Consider the following 21,028-nt stretch of genomic DNA (forward strand, 5'->3'; position numbering starts at 1 on the left):
TAAACGGACACGCCCACATTTAAAGAGACAGTTATGCCATTTATAACGTCTGTAATACTACTGTACAAAAAGGCTGAAGAATGTAAAACATAAAACTGTTTTTTCCTCTAAATTAATATTGTATCATATGAAAAACTAAACAAACAATATCTGAACATCAGAGTGGTTGTAGATCAAATTCTTCTTCTTTAGATATGTCTGATTCTTCACTGAATCTCAATATTTATCTCAATACTAACATTTAAGGCTTTTAGTTGTACACTTAAGCAGCTCATGGTCTTGTGGGAGAAAATTTAGGGGCCCTTGAAAGTACATGCTGGAAAAGCTGGAGCTCTCGATCAGAGTTTTGTTTATCTATTGCATCAAGTTTCACCCAGAATTCATTCAAAGCAGAACAAAGTTTACAATGATGCAAGGTTCAGATGTTGTCATGATATTGCAGGTTTCTTTAAAAAAATAAAAGGTTAAAAGTCAAGATGAAAGAGTGTCTCGAATGCAAGAGAAACAGACGTGGGTGTCACATTTTGGATAAAAGACTGTTATACAAAAATCTCTGAGCTCTAGCAACACTAAATAAAACAGGCTACATACTGAATACAAAATTTGGAGAGGTGAGAGAGATGGAGAGCAAAGGAATGCATTTCAAATACTCCTCACATGTCATGTGACCTTTAGAGACTTGTTCTTCAGTTACAGTAGTGAAAGTCAAAGGGCAAAATAATTGACTGAAAGTTATAAATAGAAGCTTAAACCTACATGTGGTGCTAAAGGTCAAGGGCGAATAAAATTTAGGTCTGTGTGTATAACACTCTGCAATTTGGATTGTACGTTTGTCCACTAGCTTAATGCCAGACTAGTGCTTAAAACTAAATTAGTGTATTTATATTGCTTATGTAAAATTGCCACTTTTTCATAGGAAACCCAAACTGATATGACATGTAATGTGATTGGTCACCTCCCATTATGTTAAATAAATTAAAATAAAATAAATTAATTCAAACGAACCATTCACAGAAAATAATATTAAATCATTGTGTGAACTTTAAAATCATTTTTCTAATTTAAATAATAAACAAATAAAAAATGATTTACTGACAGTTATCGCAAAAAAAAAAAAAAAAAATGCTTTATTTACAAAAAATATGAATATCACGAATGTACCTGTAATGACATGAATAATGCTTACAGAAACAGTAAAAACAGACGAACAAACATACTATTTTATCATGCTATTAAAAAACATGTTTACAATGGTTATTGTAGCAAACAAAATTGTGTTATTTATTTTACAAGCACTACATTATCTGTTGTCTCATAATAAATTTGTTATTAAATTCATAAATTCGTAGTAAAAACATTACTGAGACAGTTACAAACTTGGTATGATGGTCTCAACACAGTTGTAAGTCCACTCCTGTTGTTCATTTAAAGCCATGACGTGCTGACATACCTGAACACAGACCAAAACAGAGCACAACTGTTAAAGACACTCATTGTAAGTGTAAATATGTCAAAGTGTCTGTCATGTATAGCTAGCTTCACTCTAGTTGGGTTCTTTTATTAGTTCTAATGGGAAATAGAGCATGAAATGCACCTCATCCAGCATCTACAAAAGAAACTAACCTCTATTTGTGAGTCAAAATAGTGTATCTCACCATTTTAGTCCTAGCAGGAACCTCCACAGCAAACACGCTCATGCCCCTGCTGCTCACACAGTTCTTGCTTTGTTCATTGTTGATGTGCACCGTCACCTTCTGATTGGACTACAGCATCGAAAGTGATGGATACCAAGAAAACAAAATGGGAAAATCGGTGAAAAGAAAACATTACATTTCATTTTATAATCATTCATTAACAACAGTGCTACAGGAAATGTGAACACTTACATTCAAAAATTTGGGATGAGTAAAAAAAAAAAAATGTTTGAAAGAAAAAGTACTTTTATTTAACAAGTATACATCAAATTGATAAAAAATATTTCTATTTCAAATACATGCTGTTCTTTTGAACGTTCTATTCAGCATTGAATATTAAAAAATGTATCATAAATATTAAGTAGCAGAACCATTTTCAACATTGATATTAATAATAAATGTTTCTTGAGCAGCAAATCATCATATTAGAATGATTTCCGAAGGATCGTGTGACACTGAATGCTGGAGTTATGGCTGCTAAAAATTCAGTTTTGCCATCACAGGAATAAACGACATAAAAATACATAATATTTAATAAAATATAATATAAAAAAACACATGAAAATAGAGATTATTGTAAAAATTGTAACAATATTTCACAACATTCATGTTTTTACAGTATTCTTGATCAAATAAATGCAGCCTTAGTGAGCATAAGTGACTTCTATACAAAACTTTAACAAAAAATCTTCCCAACCCCGAACATTAGTGTGTATTTCAGATAATAGTTCCACTAACTACGGCAAAATCCTAAGCCCTCTTAGCAGATCTAATTCTCTTCTATCAACTGAAATGGTCTTTCAGCTGACTTTGCCTATATAATGGCAATTCAACACATTTAAATTCTACTCATGACCAGTGTTCCTTTTTATAAAGCATTCCAGTTACTTTGTTCTATTCCCAGTGAATGTTAAGTACTAGAAGTGCAAAAGTGAGGCCTACACAAGAACTTTTTTAAAAGCTTAGAGATGAATGTCTTGTATTGATTTTAGACTTCTTTGGATAAAAAGCTAAGTGACATAAAACAATAGCCAACCTACCTTATTGGCAATGACTGATGAAATCCTGCTCTCTCCTTTGTATGTATAAACCAAGACATTTTCATGACCCTTGAGAGATCTGGCCTCTGCTTTTGATGTGATAGACCTCTGTACAGCAGAATTCAACATCTTGATACCAGAATCCAAATGAACTGCCTGAAGAGTTGCCTTTACATCTTCACAGTAGACTGCAATAACAAACGGACAGGCCTGGGAGAAAAAAAAAAATGTACACACACATTAGCTCAGCATGTTCTGATTACACTGGTTACAAGTTAGTTACACACACACAAAAAAAGAACATTTTCCCTAAACCCTGGCAAAAACATCTTCAGTTTATATTAGTTGGAATTACAAGACATTCTCATGAGTAAATCTCAAAGACACTTGTACCTCCACCATCTCTAAACTGCGGTTGTAGCCCATGGCCTCCAGGGTGAGCCACAAATCTCTGGGGTCACCTTCCCGATCATTCGCTTCCATCAGGTTGAGCTCCAGGAAGCCTTGTCTAGTTAACTCATTTTTCCTTGTGTCAAAGTTCTCTACAGGAGACCAAATACTGTTATAGAAATGCATATTATTAGACTAGATAGGACATTACTTATTTAAGATCTGGAAGCAATATTTTTATTTTAAACTAAACTTAACATTACTGAAGCCTTTGTTATCACAACATCCAAAGAAATGCATTTTCCAATCCTGCAATCTGGGAAACATTCTGCTACTTTGCTTAATAAAAAAAAAAGCCTATTATTACCTAATTTGATGAAGCTGAGTTCAAACTTTCCATTATGTATACATTTTTTTTGTTTGTTTTTACAAAATAAGAATGACGGAAATCATCAGTTTTAATGCATTTATCAGAATAACAAAAATAGTCAAATGTCAAATGTTTCAGATTTAATTACAAGAATATTTTTTTCCAAATGTATCATTTAACTTACATTTTACAGAAGTGGAAAAAATATGTTCAAATAAACCATTTAATGTCAAACAATGTTACATAAGCACAAGGTTATAAATAAATAAACTTTTTTTTTTCTGTAGCTGTTTGGCCGTAGCTACACAGAAAACATCTGGGTCATGTTTGTATTTTCTTCTGTAACTAGCCATAATTCTAACCTTGAAATCAGGATTAAACAGGGACTATTTTTGGAAACAGGTATTGGATGTGATGTAGGGCGGTGTTATGTCTCAGTTTCATTTACAGTGTGTTTGTATAAGGGACCTTTGCAGATGGCCCAGGCATCCTCATCACATTTCTCTCCACTGGTTCTCTGTTCAAAGAAGTTGTACTCCTCTAGGCTCAGCAGACCACTGCCATCCAAATCAATCACTTCAAAGATCTCAGACAATGCCGCCCTGTGGAACAAACCAGTACAGCATCTCTGCACAAATTCATTATTACATTCTCATAGATACCTAAAACAAGTAATCAAACATTTATTCAGTCCTCTACCTTAACTCACTATAAATATGTTAGCTTTTAAGATTAGAATTGACTTACTTGAACTCTTTGGTTAGCTCCAGCTCTCCTGACTGGGTGCGGTTGACTAGCTGAGCAGTTTTAGTGGTGGTCTTCCTTGTCCTCTTCATCAATCTGCAGCCAGTGGTAAAGGGCAAGAGCAGATATGAGCCGGCATTGAGCTCTCCTCTCCACAGAAACCTCTGTTCATCAATCACAGGACAAACATCTTATTAACTGTTGTAAAATGTAATTGCCTTGATGCAGTTCTCTGTTTAGTATTTGATATTTTCAGTATATATACATTGCATATGCTAATATATACTTTTATACTACGGGGGCCGTTGAATGCTTGAATCTGATTGGCTGACAAACGTTCTGAGGTGTGCAATTATTTTCTGGGAAACACATGGTGAACGTAGTTCCAGGCAGCTCTCTTGACCGCATTACAGTTCCATATCACTTCGAATAGTTAACTGTAATAACGGAAATTACAGGACTAACAAAAACTACAACATGTTATGCACACCCGAGGTGTAACGGACACTCCGCTTCGCATCGTGGCCGTATCACCACCTCGGTTGTGCATTATTTTTCTAATAATTCAATGGGCTGTCTGCAATTATTCCCTCCATATTTTACACACACACACACACACACACACACACACACACACACACACACACACACACACACACACACACACACACACACACACAGACACACACACACATATATGTTTTTCTATAAAAGGACATTTGTGTCCCTCATATTGAATTAATGTAAAAAAAAAGGCTTCAGCAATGAATAGCTGATGCAAACGTTTACTATATGTTAATATAAATGTCATAGAGATAGACAGATAGAGAGAGAGAGACAAATAGAAAGAGAGATAGAGAGAGAGCCTTTTGTCTTTATTCGCTCTACATTTACTTTTCGATGTTTGCTGACATAATGTATTATTAAAAAGTTATAGTTATCAGTTGTGTACCCAAGTAAATGTTGTCATAATGACGTCGCCACACATTCAGGAAGAACAAGTCTTCTCCTTTTTTAGCACTTTAGCATCAGCATTAAAATCAACCCTGGTACCTTTCTGAAGGCATAATTATATCTACACACCCATTAAAATGTATTCATTTAGCTTAAGATGGAACGGTTTATTAACACTTACACAAATTATTTGTTTGACAGAATAATTAAAATATATATAAAAAGATCAGATTAGTATATTTTAATATCAAAACGGAAAAGGCACTTGTGTCAGATTATGACTCTTATATCATTGCTGAAGAGAATATATCAACATACTATACATACAAGAAGGCGTTATAAATCAATAATATATATACTATCATATTTCGATAGGAAAGTGATGTATTTACCAACCTCCTTATCCCTTAACTCAGTAAAGCAAACCAAATTTGAATCTTCTTTGGTCTCATTCCCCGTCACCACATAGAGAGCTGTGTCCACACACATCCATGGAGAAGGTTTATCTGTGGCATACACATATAGTCAAAAATACAACTACAAAATTCACTAATCTGCTTAATTGGATACTTTGAATAACTGTAACTTCAGTAACTTTGGTCTTTAAAACCATTGGTCTATAACACCACAATATATTTACTACAATAAATTTACCAGGAATCGGGCTAAGGTTGAGGGGACGTATGGTCAAGTAGATGCTGGTTGTCTCTGGTATAATCAGGCGATACTGAAGAGAAACAATTGTTCCATCTTCCTCCAGATAAAAACAACCTCTCATAAGAGTGTGATGCCAGTCCTGGTGAAATAAGTGTTAAAGGCATTAAAAAAATAATAATAATAAAAAAAATAAATAATGAAAACTGCAAACAGCTGTAGTATCATAATTCCAGTAAGAATGATGCAACCACAGGGTGGCGGTATTATAATATCTTTGCAGAACAAAGGCAATCAAAGACCTGGGTGAAACAAAACAGTCAAACATTTATTTTCGTATGCAAATAATAAGTGAATAAGCCTAAATTTCAATACAGACCATTGAAATTCATATTATACACACTAATAATGTAATTAAAAGTAAAAAGGCCTGAGGAAACCCATAAATTCTTGTCTAAACAAAGCCTTTTTGCTCTTTTAACTGCTGTTGTTTAGGTCCAGCTAAAATGTTATAGAAAATATACTCTAAATCATCAAGTAATCAAAAATCTGAGTCAAACAGCCTCCTTTCTGACCCATCAGAGAGTAGTTTTGAAAAAAAAACCTTCCCCACATGCCACAAAAGACTCCTAATAATTATAATAATTATATTATTCTTCTCCTCCTTCTAAAAAAAAAACATGTTCCTGAAATGCCACTTCTTCAACAAAAGCAATTTCCTCACAGAATTTATGCTGGGTTGTGAAACGTGTTAAGGATCAAATCATAACACTTGGGTGGTTTGTCCACCCCGAATCAAAATGAAGAAAAGCGCCCGAGGCAAGTGTCTACTTTAAAAGGCCCTGATGTAGTGTCCCAAGGAGATGGGTCACTCGGCTGGACTAATACACTGCCCTGTCACCTCCCAGAAACCTTCGTAATTTAAAGTCTCGCACACCGACTGCGAGCCACCATAAAAACACACGACCTGACCCTTTCCAATCCCTACACCCAATTATCAAGCTCCTGGCTCAGGTAATACAACATGCTAGAACTGAGGCGAAAGAACTTTCTTCACCCAGGAGCATCTAGATTTTTTCCAATCTCTTTGCTTAAATGAGTTTGGTCATTATTTTTCTGTGGCAAAGCAAACCAGCTGAGGTTAAAGTCAAAAAGAGTGCAAACAAAGGGAAGGAGATCAGTAGCAGAGCTGCACTCATATCGACCAGGTGAAAATTTGCTACCATAAGGCCTCTATACTACAAAAACACAGCACTTCAGTTTAGATAAAGTTTAAGATGTTGGCAAAATGGAAGTTCCAAGATAGGAAGCTTGGAGTTGTTACTTGTGTGTAACAATTTATTCCTAAATTGCTTATTCCATAATTACTCATCTTTTATTTATGTATGCATGTATTTTTTTTTTTTTTTTATTAGAAAATTTAGGTTGACAGTTTTTCGGAATGGACCGGGGACAACAAATGGAAATTAGCCTATAATGCGAACTTTGGCTCATTTATAGTTGTTTAATATTAAACATGATTTAATTATATTTTTATTGTGTAATCTTATCCCAACCTTAATCTCTATTCTTAAGAGCTATATCAGAGAGAAAGAGTTTCCAAAAGACACCGGCACTCCCACAATGCAGCTGGTACCTGTAGAGATTTGGGCTCTGCCAGTCTCCCACTCTTAGTGCTGCCAGAACCCATGGTGATGGCCGTGGATAAAGGTGACCGACGACTGCGAGCTGATGATGGTCTGGATGATGAGCGACTATCTGTCACATGCAAAAATAGAAACTATAAGCTACCACTATTTTCATGTGGATCTTCATTACAACAGCTGCATCATCACTAAGCGATCCGAAAAAGAAAATGAACAATGTAGATAAAGAAAAAGAAACTGCACATCTTTAAAGCCGAACACCAGAAAATCTTCACTAGTCCTGCGCTTACTCATAATAATGACAAATGGTTGCCTTAATCAAAAGGTTTTAAAAGCTCCTCCCTATTCAAACCCACTATTGAGTTCACATTATGGCACAAATCCAAATGATTTTTCATCACACATGAGTGGACATCAATAGCTTAAACATTAGTTGCTATATAATAGAATGCAGTGTGAGGAATGGAAATAGAATTGTGTGTCTGTTTGCTTTTGTGCGCATCATTTGCAATCCAGCCTGTAAAGCAGAGCTGGCAGAACCCCACCCAAGCAATACTGTCACATTTTAAAGGAATAGTTCATCCAAAAAAAAAAGAAATGCTGAAAATGTACCCAGCCTCAAGCCATCCGAGAAATAGATAAGTTTGTTTCTTTATCGGAAATGATTTGTAGAAATTTAGCATGACATCACTTGCTCAATTTATTATGGATTAAAGTTAAAAGGCTTTATTGATGGATTTGTTTATTACAAACATGCAGCCTAACTCTTCACAAGACTTTAACTGATAGACTGGAGTTATGTGGATTATTGTGATGCTTTTATCACCTGTTTGGACTCTTATTCTGATGGCAACCATTCACTGCAGAGGATCCATTTGTGAGCAAGTGATGTAATGCTAAATTCCTCCAAATTTGTTCTGATGAAGGAAAAACTCATCTATATCCTGAATGGCCAGAGTAAAATTTCAGCAAATTTTCATTTTTGGGTGAACTGCTCCTTTAAGACAACCTTGACTCTAATTTCCTCACTCCAAATTAAATAGAGTGAAGGCAAAAGCATTTTGTTGCATAAGTTACTAACATTATGTTTTGTGCTTCTGTGCAGACTAGGGTTGCCAATTGATGTGTCCCGTATGTGACCTCTCTTGTCCCGTTTATTGTCTGCTACGCTGATCTAACCTCTGACTGATGCAATAGCAGCATGACACTTGAGAATGATCACCATCACCTGTCATCATCCAATCACAGCCACTGCCTCATGTTGTATATGTAGAGGAAGGCTGCAGAATCGAAATCAGTTTTGGCAAATGCAGACAACGTCATTATATTTCATGTGTCCAACATCCAGCCGCGCAAGAAAAAATGCAATCTACATGAGCCTTGACCAAAAAGGGAAGTTGCGTTCACTATTGTAATGTTGTTAAATAGAGAAAAACATTTTACATTTCAGTAACTTCTAGTGTATTCTTAACCTTGGACCTTATTCTTGAAACACAAAATGACTAATAAAAAAATGTAGCCCATATTAAATTTATAAGTTGTCTTTAATTAAAAATATGAATTGTCATATATATATATATATATATATATCTATATATATATATATATATATATAGATATATATATATATATATATATATATATATATACATATATACACGTATGTATGTCTCGTATTCTGTTCCTTATAAACAACAATTGTCCCGTATTTTCCTTTTCTGAAGTTCTGAACCCTAGTGCAGACCTTGTCTCATACCTTTCCTCTGTGTGGTTTCCGGCTCTGTTCTGGGCTGTATCTCTGAAGCTGGAAGCTCAGGTTGGGACTCTAGGCTCTGTGGGGAGTTGTCCAACTGGTTGCCAAAGTTCTGCCTCTTCAGTTTGGCATCAGCCTCAAGCTTCTCCAGTGCTGCGGTCTGACACTGTTCTACTGTAGACTCGAGAAGCCTGCAGAACTAAACAGCAGCCTGGCTAATTCAGCTCACCTATTTCATACTATAATTTGTCTGTTTACATTACAAACCACTCTTTTTCAACCAAAACATGTATTGCTGTGAAATGCTTGGAGATTGTACCTCTGCATAGTCTAACTTCCCATCTTTGTTGACATCTGCTAAGGAAAAGACTTCATCCACTTCCTTAGGTGACATTTTTTCACCAGACTAAAACAATAAAAATCAAACCTGAAATGATTATAACAGCAGACAAACATGGTTGTAAAGAGAGAGAAGAACAAATGTAACACGTACGGAAGTAAGGATTCTGCTGAGCTCATCGTGTGAGATATATCCATCACAATTTGTATCAAATTCCTTGAAAATTCTCATAAGCTGGTCTGGTTCTGCTGTTTTTTCCTTCTTAAGTATCTCACAAAAGTCATCAAAATTCAGCTTCTTGGTTCCAGGTGGCCAATATTTGTCTAAAGCTTTCTGTGATGGATTTCTACCAGCTTGCTGAAGAACTGAGAGACAAAACAGCAAAGATGGACAATCACATACATTGACTACTGATAATATTCGGCACTCACATTGGCTCAGTCATTAAAAAATATTAACATAAGATGGTATATAGAAATATTTAGAAATATCACTTTCACTAATGTATTCATGACGTTCATTATACTGTATTATTTGAATTTACATTATCTACAACACGTTGTTTCTGAATTATGAATGCGGATTGATTAGTTATGAATTAACTGTTACCCATTTATTGATATTATCAATAATATTTAGCCTTTTATATTATGATCAACGTGCAGGTATAAAGATGTTGAGCTCACCGGAGCACAGCTGATCTTTCGAAGTCATATTGACCAGGCTGGATCTGAACACAGACAGATAAGCAGCCCTGCACGTCATATAAAACCTCTCTTCCTCTGAGCGCTGCATTATGAAAATATATTCAATATGCAAGCGAAATATCAAAGCATGTTGTGATAACAGCAGTCAGCTAGAGAGGTGAGTCCGGTCTAGTTTATGGTTGTCGGTGTTGTTCACTAACGAGTCTGATTGCCATGGCTGCCGTGTGTAAACAAACCCGGTGCGCAGGTAAAATGCGATAACGGGAAACAACTGCTCTCAATGCTCCTCACACAATATTTATCAATTAGATATGTGTGTGATATAATCTTGGCAGCCAGCACCACTGATACTCTAACAATATTTTAACTCATGCTGTGTGGAAATTCTCTGGTAAAATGGAGTTAAATACTGTCAGATACTTTAACAAGCATGTAGAGTTACAGCTCAGTGTTTCCGGGGGACTTAAATTACTGCCGCACCGCGCCAAACTACAAATAAAAACGCCTGTCAACTCCATCGCAAGAAAGAGATAAATATTTAAAATGCCGTAAGTTTATCGATTCACGTGGCTCACTTTTTCTCAGAATTATTAACACTATTTCAACGTACTATAATTTCAACGATATATGTTTGTGTTCATGTTATCCTTACGAAAAAGATGGCATTAGAGTAGGTACTCTGCAAAATACGCCATAATACTGAATAATACTTCATCGAATATGTAACTATGACCATATAACTATCAATTTAGCTGTCCAAGGACCTCCACGTGAGACAAATACTAAGAACTATTTAATACTTCAGTGTTTTTAAATAAGTTTTAAATATCACACACCGAAATTAAGTATTAGATTTGAGGTTTTACTATTCTAGTATCATAATTCACGGATAAACCTAATATAGCTAGTCTAGTACAATAATTGTCACACTTAATATCGTCTAGCAATTACTATATTCTAATAAAGCTATTGAACTTGAATGTGTACAGGTATAATTGGAATAAAAACACATATAATGTAACGTTACAATGTTATAATGTGAGAATGTAAATACATACATAAAGTACTATTTAACTTTAAGAAGTATATTCTGGTATGGATATCACCCACATAAATAAGCAAACCCAAAAGTGTTAAAGCCTTAATTACAAAAATCAAATAAACTGCTGATAATGATGTTACCCTTTTGACTGCCCTAATAAACTCTAAATTTCCATACAGTGTGAAGAGAGCCCTTCAGTTACAAGACAAAGAAAATGTGAGTTAAGTAAATCACGAACACTTCTCTACGCCAGGATTTCAGATCATAAATGGCCTTTTCATATTCTTTTAATGTTTATTATTTCAGCTCATTTTAATGTAACATCAGAACCATGTCATTAATCATAAGTTATGAAAGTAAAAGAATGAGGTTTTACTTATTTATTAAAAGTACAACAACATAAAGAAATCTATACCAATGCTTCAAATGAATCTATTTTAGATCCCAGCTAAGAGGCAAGCACCAAACAGGGACTATTCCCCTGTGACTGGAACCCAGTTGATGAGTCCCACGACAAAAACTGCAGGTATAAAATCCACAGACCAGCTACTGTGTCCTCTTAGTCCTATAAAACTCATATTTTGCCCCCCAGGAGTTTTTATTTTTTTATTTATTTTCATCGTGAGCAGAATAAGATGTGTGTGTATTTTTTTTCGCTTTCGGTAATCGCCATAAACAATCCCCTGCTCATGTCATGTTGTTGCCTAAATCCTGTACAGTAGGGGTCTCTTGTAATCCACTGATATTGCATTTAGATTAGCTGTCTGTGTAGCCATTAATAATATCTTTGCTCATGCTGATTTGATAAATTGCTGACATTTACTGCTTCATCAGCAGGTAATTCCAGAGCAGGTGGGAAGAAAACGAATCTCCCTCAAACAAAAGAGCCCATGACAGATGCTGAGAGGTAAGGATGTAGAAATGTCCTTTTATACATGTTGATGATTCCTGTAATTTTAGTAATAAAATCTGAGAAAATTACAAATAAAAATACAGTTTTTTATATTTTTAATATTGCTTAGCTGTTTGCCCATATGTTGTTGAGTTACTATATTAAACTTTTTACTTGATTGTATTTTAGAAAAACCAGAGTGTCGTTAAAGTCTATTTTAGGGAAGCTACTAACATTGGTATAACTGGAGCAGTGGAACAGACCGAGATTTCTCCTCTCATTAATGGATATTTCCTTTGTCCCACTTGACTGATCAGAATTTAATGACAGGACATGGAGGAAGTTTCATCATTAGCCAAAAGCCTCGTTGATTTACATAGCACTAAAAATAGTTGGATAAGGAGAGTTTAAGAAAAGACCAATTTCCTTTCCAAGGCATACTAACACAGAGCTCCGTGTGATCCATCAAGACAAGCATTAGTTTTGAATTTTATACTGCAGTCATTTAAGAGGAAGCTAGTTAAATATATATAAAAACATCAATAAAGAGAGCGGGCTTATGATTCATTTAAGAAAGTATTCATTTGGGGAGTCAAACCCAGGAGAATTCCCGTGCAAAATGAAGACGAGATCTTGAATGTGATTGGACGACAGTCCTTGTGTAAGATTTTGCCAACCTTTTAATATGTCTTGCAATATATTTAAACGTGTATTAAAAATACAATTAAAAATCTTATTCTTAGTCAGCTTGTCTTCTCATAGACTTAGTAAGGATATTGAATATGAATTCAAATTCATTGTCACTATCAAGCAAATTTTCTGCAAGAATGTAATATGTGTAATATATTTTGTCATGGCACTTGCCTTATTTGTAATTTAAGAAAAAAAAATCTAATTCATAAATATTGTATTAATTATTGGTAACACTTTGCAGTAAGGTCCCATTAGTTAATGACAATTAATGCATTAACTAACAGTGAGCATTTGTTACAGTATTTATTAATCTTTGTTAACAGAAAAAAAAATAATAATTACAAGTGTTCATTGATAATTCATGTTAATTCATCAGGCCCATTAAATAATAATAACAGATAACAAAATTAATATTACAAAAAAATTACAAAAAAATTTTAAAATAAACAATAAACAAAACAAACTTTAACAAATGAAACCTTATTAAAAAAAATTAACTAATGTTAACAAATGAAACCTTATTAAAACAAATGAAAGTGGTTTCAGATTTCTTTCGTTTGTTTTCATTTTGTTTTTTAATACCTTTTCCCCTTCAGAATTCTGTTCCTCAGGTCTAAGGTGAAAAAATCATTCAAGGACCTTATGAAATACAGACAACAGCTGGAAACATTAGTGGTATGTGGATCCAATATAGTAAGAAAACCACAGTGTGTCTTTTTGTAGAGGATTGTTTATAGATTTGCCAACTAAACCTCTAAACTAAGACTAGATCAGGGTCTGAACCACCATAGACCTTGAGAAGCTTTAGTGGTTGGGTAATATGCTTCATCTAAATTATTATATTTGGTGCCTCAATCCTGAATATGTGGTACAGATATAAACTAGGCTAAGCTTATTTTGATGCGTGATGCAAGCTATATTTAAGGCATATTACTGAGGTTGCACACAATGTTGTTTTTGTGTATTTATGTGGGGTTTTTTTTTAACAGGAATGCCATATAATGCAAGACTGTTCTTACATAAATTTTTGTTTGTAGCCAGTAGAGGGCAGTGGTGAGCTGAGGAGTCTTCTGCTGATGAGTCCTGCTGATCTACAAACTGAACTCAAGAGACATGAGAATCTGTGTGAGTCCTTTTTCTTTTCAGCTGTAATTCATAAACTTCATAATGCATGGAAATAAAATGATTCACTTTCTCAGGGTCACTTTATAGACATTGGTTAAACAATTTATTTGCTATTAAGAGTATTGGCTATCAATTCTTGCTGAAACATAAAACTGAATTCTTTGCTTTCCAGCTGCTAAAATTGCTTCTTGTGCACATAGAGCAGACACAAACAAGGGCCATTTCCAAGGTGAGTAAATTTGGAAATCAAATGAATGTTCAGAAATGAATTAAAAAGTTTATTTGCTATTTAAAAGCATGAACGATAAAACTTATCTTAAGTGGATATCCAATCAAAGATAATCCAGATCAGATAGCAACAACTTCACAGTTAGTTATGTTTCAAATCTTGAAAGTTTCCCTATCACAACAACAGTCTTTGTTAGACTCTGACACAAGGATAAGTTATGAGCCACATTGAATTGATTCCAATAACAGTATGATGATTGTGACCCCATTGCTTTGCTTAAAAGAGCAAGAGAAAGAAAACATTTTGTGTTCCACTTATATGTGAGTCATGATTGATTTCAAGCACTAGCACAAGTTCTGGATCTTGGTCACATGGGACCCTTGAATAGCCATTTATGAGATTTGGTTGTCAATGCGGTGTGTTCATAGATATTTGTCTCGATGTCTGCACATATAAAAGGTTCTCTTTTTCTAAGACAAATATTTCATTTTCCTAACACAAACAAGCCAGAACTCCTCTTCATGGGACAGAATTAATTAGATTATTTCAAGCACACATTCAGCCCCCAGCAAAGCTGCACTTGTGATTCAGTCACACAATGGTGATTTGTTGCAACTCAATGGTTGAATTGTGATGAAGTTCAGCATGTTTTTAAGATAAGGTCGCCTGAAATTGTTTTAATTAGTCACACCCGAGGACCTCTGCGTATATGTTGCTTGTAGCTCGACACCAAAGGAATGTCACAATCTTGATCACATGGTGGAGCATGAAATTTATCAATATAATAAACAACAACAACAGTACAAGAGTGTTTTCACATTTACGTCCCTAGAAAGAGATTCAACCCTTTGATGTTTTAAGACATTATAACATACATTGACAATAAACAAATTATGTGAAAAAATCATGCCATTGTGTAAAATAATAAAAATGATGTACAAATTATGCCATTAAGTAAAATTAGGATTGACTGATGCTTTATGTATTATATTATATTATATTGTATGTTACTATATATTGTGTTACTACATACTACTGTCAAAAGTTTGGGGTAGTAAGATTTCTTTTAAATAAATCAGTACTCTTTATTCAGCAAGGATGCATTAAATTGATAAAAAAGTGACAGTTTAGACATTTATAATGTTACAAAACATTTCTTTCAAAATACTGTTCTTTTTACATTTCTCTTCAACAAAAAATCCTGAAAGAAGTTTCACAGTTTGCAAAAACATTATAATGATTCTAATTAGAAACCATCAAATCAGCAGATTAAAATGATTTATAAATGATCATGTGACACTGAAGACTGGAGTAATGGCTGCTGAAAATTCTAATTAACCATCACAAGAATAAATTGCATTTATATATTGCAAAATATATTAAAATAGATATATTATATTATTATAACATTTATTATTGTCATTTGTGTTATGAAAGGCATTTTCTGGCTTTTTCTGTGTTGGAATTGTGAATTAGATTGGTGTGACGAAATCAAATTACTTCAGGAAATCTTTTCTCCAGGAAAAGATTGTGATTGTCCATGAAAACATACATTTTCACAGAAATGATGCTAAATATGGACCATTTCAGTAAACAGACTTCGGTTATCAAACTGAGCATCAGAGTATGTCCTGTACAAATAATGTGATTCGTTCCAGTGAGGTTTTTCTCATTATATTTTAGAAGGGTTTAAAGTCAAAGCTCAAAATTACCGAAGTTCCCTAATGTATGTTCATAAGATTATTGAATATTTTTCTGCATTCACAACTAGGCCAGAACTATTTTTGCAGCAGCATTATTAAATAAATAAAGATACCTAAAGACAAATTACAACCACAGTTAATAAATATATGTAAGTAGTTGAAGATGTTGTAGTTGTAGTCTTGGGACACCATTATGTCCTGGCACAGATCACTAATACCCTGAATTTCATAGAGACACATAATTGCTATTAGAGTTCTCAAACACACAGTGTCACTTGAGCCATACAGGAGCTGGTGCGGATGACATATGATGGCAAGGATATGACACTACTCGTGTAAAAGCAAGCTGAGCACCAGGCAGCGTGATACTGCCAAGACAGCTGAGAAAATCCACAAGGATATTTTAACTTTGACAGGCAAACCGTTGTATCCATGTCTCTAACAGAAGCCCTTTCCATCCCAGGCAATCATCTAATGGCTTTCCAAAACAAAACCTTGGGTGAAAGGGCAACTCACAAGCAAGATGTTTATGGCGAAACTGACAAAAGTTTTCCCCAAGCATTCTATAGAGGCCTTCCCTCCAAAACAATCAGACCGGCTGTAAATTTGCTGGCTTATTCAGGCAGTACCAAGTCCCGAGTCTAATGCTACATGTTGCTGATGAGTGCAAAATGGAAAAAGAGAGAGTGCAATAATTCTGAGGCAGTTTTGTCGCCTGAACCGAGGGTATTGATTATTTCTGTGTGGCGAGAGATTTGGAAAATTCAATTAAAGGAGCTGAGCAAAGGATTCATAAATCGGCCCATGCCTCTACCTATTCCACACCCATACAGAGACATTGTTATGTTCTAAATCAATGTTGCACTTCACAATATATTTTCTTTGGAGCATGAAAATAAATAACATTTAAACAGTTCTGCTTACCGCTGAAACAAATTTTATCTTCACCAAAGTCCTCTCCATCTTCATGCCGCGACCTCCAATGCACATCAGCAGATGTAGTAACATATATTTATGGCAAGGTTTCCATAAGAAAATCCTATATAATATGAATTTTGAGATGACAAAATGAGAAGGAAGGGGACGGATCAGCAGTATAAAAATTGATCAGGCTGCAGATGGGGTCGAGCCGTGGGAGATTTGTAAGACAGCCTTAATAGACTGTATTAAAAATTCCTTAAAATGTAATAAAACAAATAGGTTTTTGGTTCTTGGCTGGGACGGGGTCACAGACCCTGCTAATACCACATCAATCCTGGGCTGTTGAAGGATAAATGGGGTGTGTTTGGGGAACATTTTAGTCTTTTTGATGGAAAACACCAGAACAATTAAAGGGCTGCTGTATATTAGAGGGCTTTGGGTGGGGAGGGTAGAGTTGAGCAACTCTCAGCATGTGTTTTGGTCTCTGATGTGAATGCCTGTTATGTCCACACGTCCTGCAGGAGTATGAAATGCATTTAGTCAATGCATTCAGAGGCATTTCAGATCATTTGCATTTAGATCATCTAGCAGCTCTGGCAGCTGCAGCAGTCTACAGAATCCATGACTGATGCATGGATTTACCTGATAAGTTACATGTGCACGTGTCTCATTCATGTATTCACAAAATGATCTAGTCTCTTAAGCTAAATCAAGTGTGTGGTAATCTATCTATGTTGCTTTCACAGGGTTGAAACAGACTGGGAGCTCTTCTGAATTTCTGAAGGCAATCTTAAGGTGTGTGTTTTTTTCCCCTCTACCTGGGTTGATATTGTACTCATAGTAAATTTACAAGCTTGTCACTTTACAGAGATTCATGTAATTCTATAGTAATAAGTAGAGTTTTTATACAGCAGGGTGGGTTGTTTTGACCCTGCACGCCCTAGTAACAGCGTAGCAACTACCCAGAACCCTCTAGTAACATGTTAGAACACCTTAACAACCACATAGCAACATACACGCAACCACTGGGGCAGAGATTTCATCTCTTGAATCTTCTTCATAAAACATTATCATGACACCAGAAAGTTATTTCTAGTTGAATTATGTTCAATTTAACAGTAACTTAATTTTACAAATGTGATAATTTTAGAGTAATTTGACAGAACTGGTAAATAGGATGCATTTAAGTGTCATACTGAGTGTTTTTATTGACAAAAAGCTTTAATTTTAAAGAATCCTGAAAGTATAAGTATAATCTTTTAATCTTTGATAATAATAAATGTTCCTTGAGCACCAAATCATCATATTAGAATGATTTCCGTAGGATCATGTGACACTGAAGACTGGAGTAATGATGCTGAAAATTCAGCTTTGCATCACAGGAATAAATTACATTTTAAGATATATGAGAATAGAAAATTAAATTGTAAGAATATTTAAAAATATTATCATGTTTTTACTGTATTTTTATTAAATAAATGCAGCCTTGGTAAACATAAGAGATTTTTACTGACTCCAAACTTTTGAACTGAAATTTAATTTTAACAATCCATTAAATCTTAGTTATAAATGTTAACTAACTAGACATAGTATATTGTAAAATGCCAGAGACTTTCAAAAACCAATACACTCAATATTCTTCATATACAATCATAAAAAAAAGAAACAAAAACATTTAAAACCCCCTTTAAAATAATCACATTTTGTTTCTTTGCGGCCTAAAATGAAAAAGTACATGGTTTTTGTTTTATCCAGCTGTATTTACTCAGTGCAACATCCAAGTGAAAGATATAACACCAACATCTCAGAGAAAAACAAAAAACAAACAATCACTGAGCTGGAAGAAGGATCACCCCCTTGTGTCAGTATTTTGTTTAACCACCTTTTGCTTTAATTACAGCATTTAGTAAGTTGGGATTTGTTTCTACTAACTTTGCACATCTAGACTTTGCAATATTTGGCCACTCTTCTTTGCAGAACTGCTCGAGTTCAGTTAAATTTAATGGTGAGTGTTTCTGGACTGGAGTCTTTAAGTCATTCCACAGATTTTCAGTGGAGTTTAAATCTGGGCTCTGAATAGGCCAGGCAAGGACATTCACCTTTTCCTCCTTCAACCACTGTGTGGTCAGTTTTGCTCTGTGCTTTGGGATATTGTCTTGTTGAAAGGTAAACTTTCCCATTGACAACTTTCTGGTGGAGTGCAGCATATTTTCCTCAAGAATTTGACGGTATTTTGCCCCATCCATTTTTCCTTCTATCCTGACACCAGAGCTCCAGTCCCTGCTGCTGAGAAACACCCTCATAACAGGATATTACCACCTCCATGCTTTACTGGAGGAATGCTGTTATTTGGGTGGTGAGCTGTATTGGATTTCTGCCAGACATATCATTTGGTGTTGAGGCCAAATAATTTTAGTCTCATCTGCCTCAGAAACTTATAGGTGCATTTTGGCAAAGCCCAGTCGTGACAGCATGTAGACCTTCTTAACGAGTGGCCTTTTTGTTGCAACCCTCCCATACTGTACAAGCCACATTTGTGGAGAATTTGTGATATTGTTGTCACATGCACACAATGACCACTCTTTGTCATAATTTCCTGCGGCTGCTTCAGAGTTTCTGTAGGTCTCTTGGTAGCCTCTTTGACCAGTCTCCTCCTGGCACTTTCATCCAGTTTGGAGAGACAGGGTCTGTGATGTACCAAATGAAGCCTTTGAAATTTGATGCATTGATAAAGCCTTTATAATGTTTTTGGAGGGGGGTGATCTTTTTTTCCAACTCAGTGATTCTGTTTATTTATTTATTTATTTATTTTTTCTGACGTGTTGATATTATATCTTTCACTTGGATGTTATAAGCTGCACTGCGTAAATACAGCTTGATAAAACAAAAAATGTGCCCATTTTCATTTCAGGCTGCAAAGCAACAAAATGTGATTATTTTAAAGGGGAGTGATTCTTTTCTATACCCACTGTAATTCTGTGCACAGTCACAAATAGAATGGTTCTCATTTTGGCAGAGCCGCAGCTCTCTGTCAGTATGTTTGATGTACATTGAATATCCTGTCAGTCTGAAAGCAGCGAGATGTATGAAGAGGCTGTCAGTCTTTCCAGCGTAGTCAAAATGAGACAGTGCTGCTGACATCTTGCCATCCCATCCCATCTCAGACACATTTACATTGAATCCATTCTCTGAAAGGTTTCCCCCCACCTTTCATGGGGAATCTGACAAAATGTTGATTCTACAATACACAGTGTGCTGCGTTGCTGCGAAAATAGTGTTCTTAGTTCTAGCACACAGTCCCTTTAGGGGTGATACAGGGAGAAATGTATGCATACACAGACACACATATTTGAGAAAGCAACAACAGATGTTGGAAAACTACACATGCACATTATACAGAACATAAGAGTATTCATGGTGGATCTGTCTCTTTATTTTGGCAGCCGCTGAGGGATCATTTCTCGATGTATGACATGGGCGGCAGCTGGTGGCTGCTCAAAATGGATCACGTAACTCTCTTTATCACTTCTAGAGGCTGTCTGAAGGACAAAAGCTTAAGCTGACCCAACAAAACACACACTTTCTCACACATTTTGCATTGCTACAGTTGAGAAGAACAAGAACAACATTTCAGAATTCAGCAATTTGGTCTGTTCGCTATGGGTTATGCTTCAGAAGAGTTTCAAGATATGTAACTAAGTACGGCATGACCCGACAGCAAGATATGGTTAATATTAGCACCATCCATTAAAATTGTATCAAGCACTCCAGTATTGTGACTTGCTGTTTGTTCTAGAGTTTACCAAAACCTGTTCATTCTCCTCTCATTCTGTGTCTGTGTGTGTGTGTGGCCCCAGACCTCGCTCAGGCTGTAACACAGTAGCCCCTTTGTGACCTGATAACATTTATAGTTGTAATGGATTTTTTTTAATGGCTGTCATTAACTCGGACAAAGAGGGGTGAAAAAGATTGCTTGTACTTTTTCCCCTTGATATTTCAGCTTTACAGCATTATGTTCTGATATGTCTCCTTCAATCATTTTTGTTTTACAGCTCGTTGAAGTTGAAGCATTTTAATGCATAGCTTTAGTACTAGACTCATGTCTTCAGTCACTAGAAAGATTATTCCACT

At 35.2% G+C, this 21,028-nt stretch overlaps 2 protein-coding genes across 2 annotated transcripts; one reads left to right on the forward strand and one right to left on the reverse strand.

Moving 5' to 3' along the window:
* Positions 1-1,108: 1,108 nt before the first annotated feature.
* efcab7 (EF-hand calcium binding domain 7) lies at positions 1,109-10,406 on the reverse strand. Its single transcript, XM_042758371.1, has 13 exons — positions 10,272-10,406; positions 9,739-9,950; positions 9,565-9,651; positions 9,249-9,444; positions 7,483-7,604; positions 5,847-5,988; positions 5,589-5,698; positions 4,242-4,402; positions 3,963-4,096; positions 3,128-3,276; positions 2,735-2,944; positions 1,656-1,763; positions 1,109-1,450 (listed from the first exon to the last, which is right to left on the reverse strand). Exons 1-13 carry the CDS (start codon positions 10,378-10,380, stop codon positions 1,370-1,372), a joined length of 1,821 nt encoding a protein of 606 aa, XP_042614305.1. The 5' UTR covers positions 10,381-10,406; the 3' UTR covers positions 1,109-1,369.
* LOC122145323 (integrin subunit beta 3 binding protein) lies at positions 10,316-20,667 on the forward strand. The gene is made up of 9 exons (XM_042758376.1): positions 10,316-10,449; positions 11,514-11,550; positions 11,776-11,860; positions 12,169-12,241; positions 13,516-13,594; positions 13,957-14,044; positions 14,217-14,273; positions 17,644-17,692; positions 20,341-20,667. The coding sequence occupies exons 1-9, from the start codon at positions 10,382-10,384 to the stop codon at positions 20,345-20,347; spliced, it is 543 nt and encodes a 180-aa protein (XP_042614310.1). The 5' UTR covers positions 10,316-10,381; the 3' UTR covers positions 20,348-20,667.
* Positions 20,668-21,028: the final 361 nt, after the last annotated feature.

This window comes from Cyprinus carpio, chromosome A6, assembly GCF_018340385.1.
Source record: "Cyprinus carpio isolate SPL01 chromosome A6, ASM1834038v1, whole genome shotgun sequence".
NCBI lineage: Eukaryota > Metazoa > Chordata > Actinopteri > Cypriniformes > Cyprinidae > Cyprinus > Cyprinus carpio.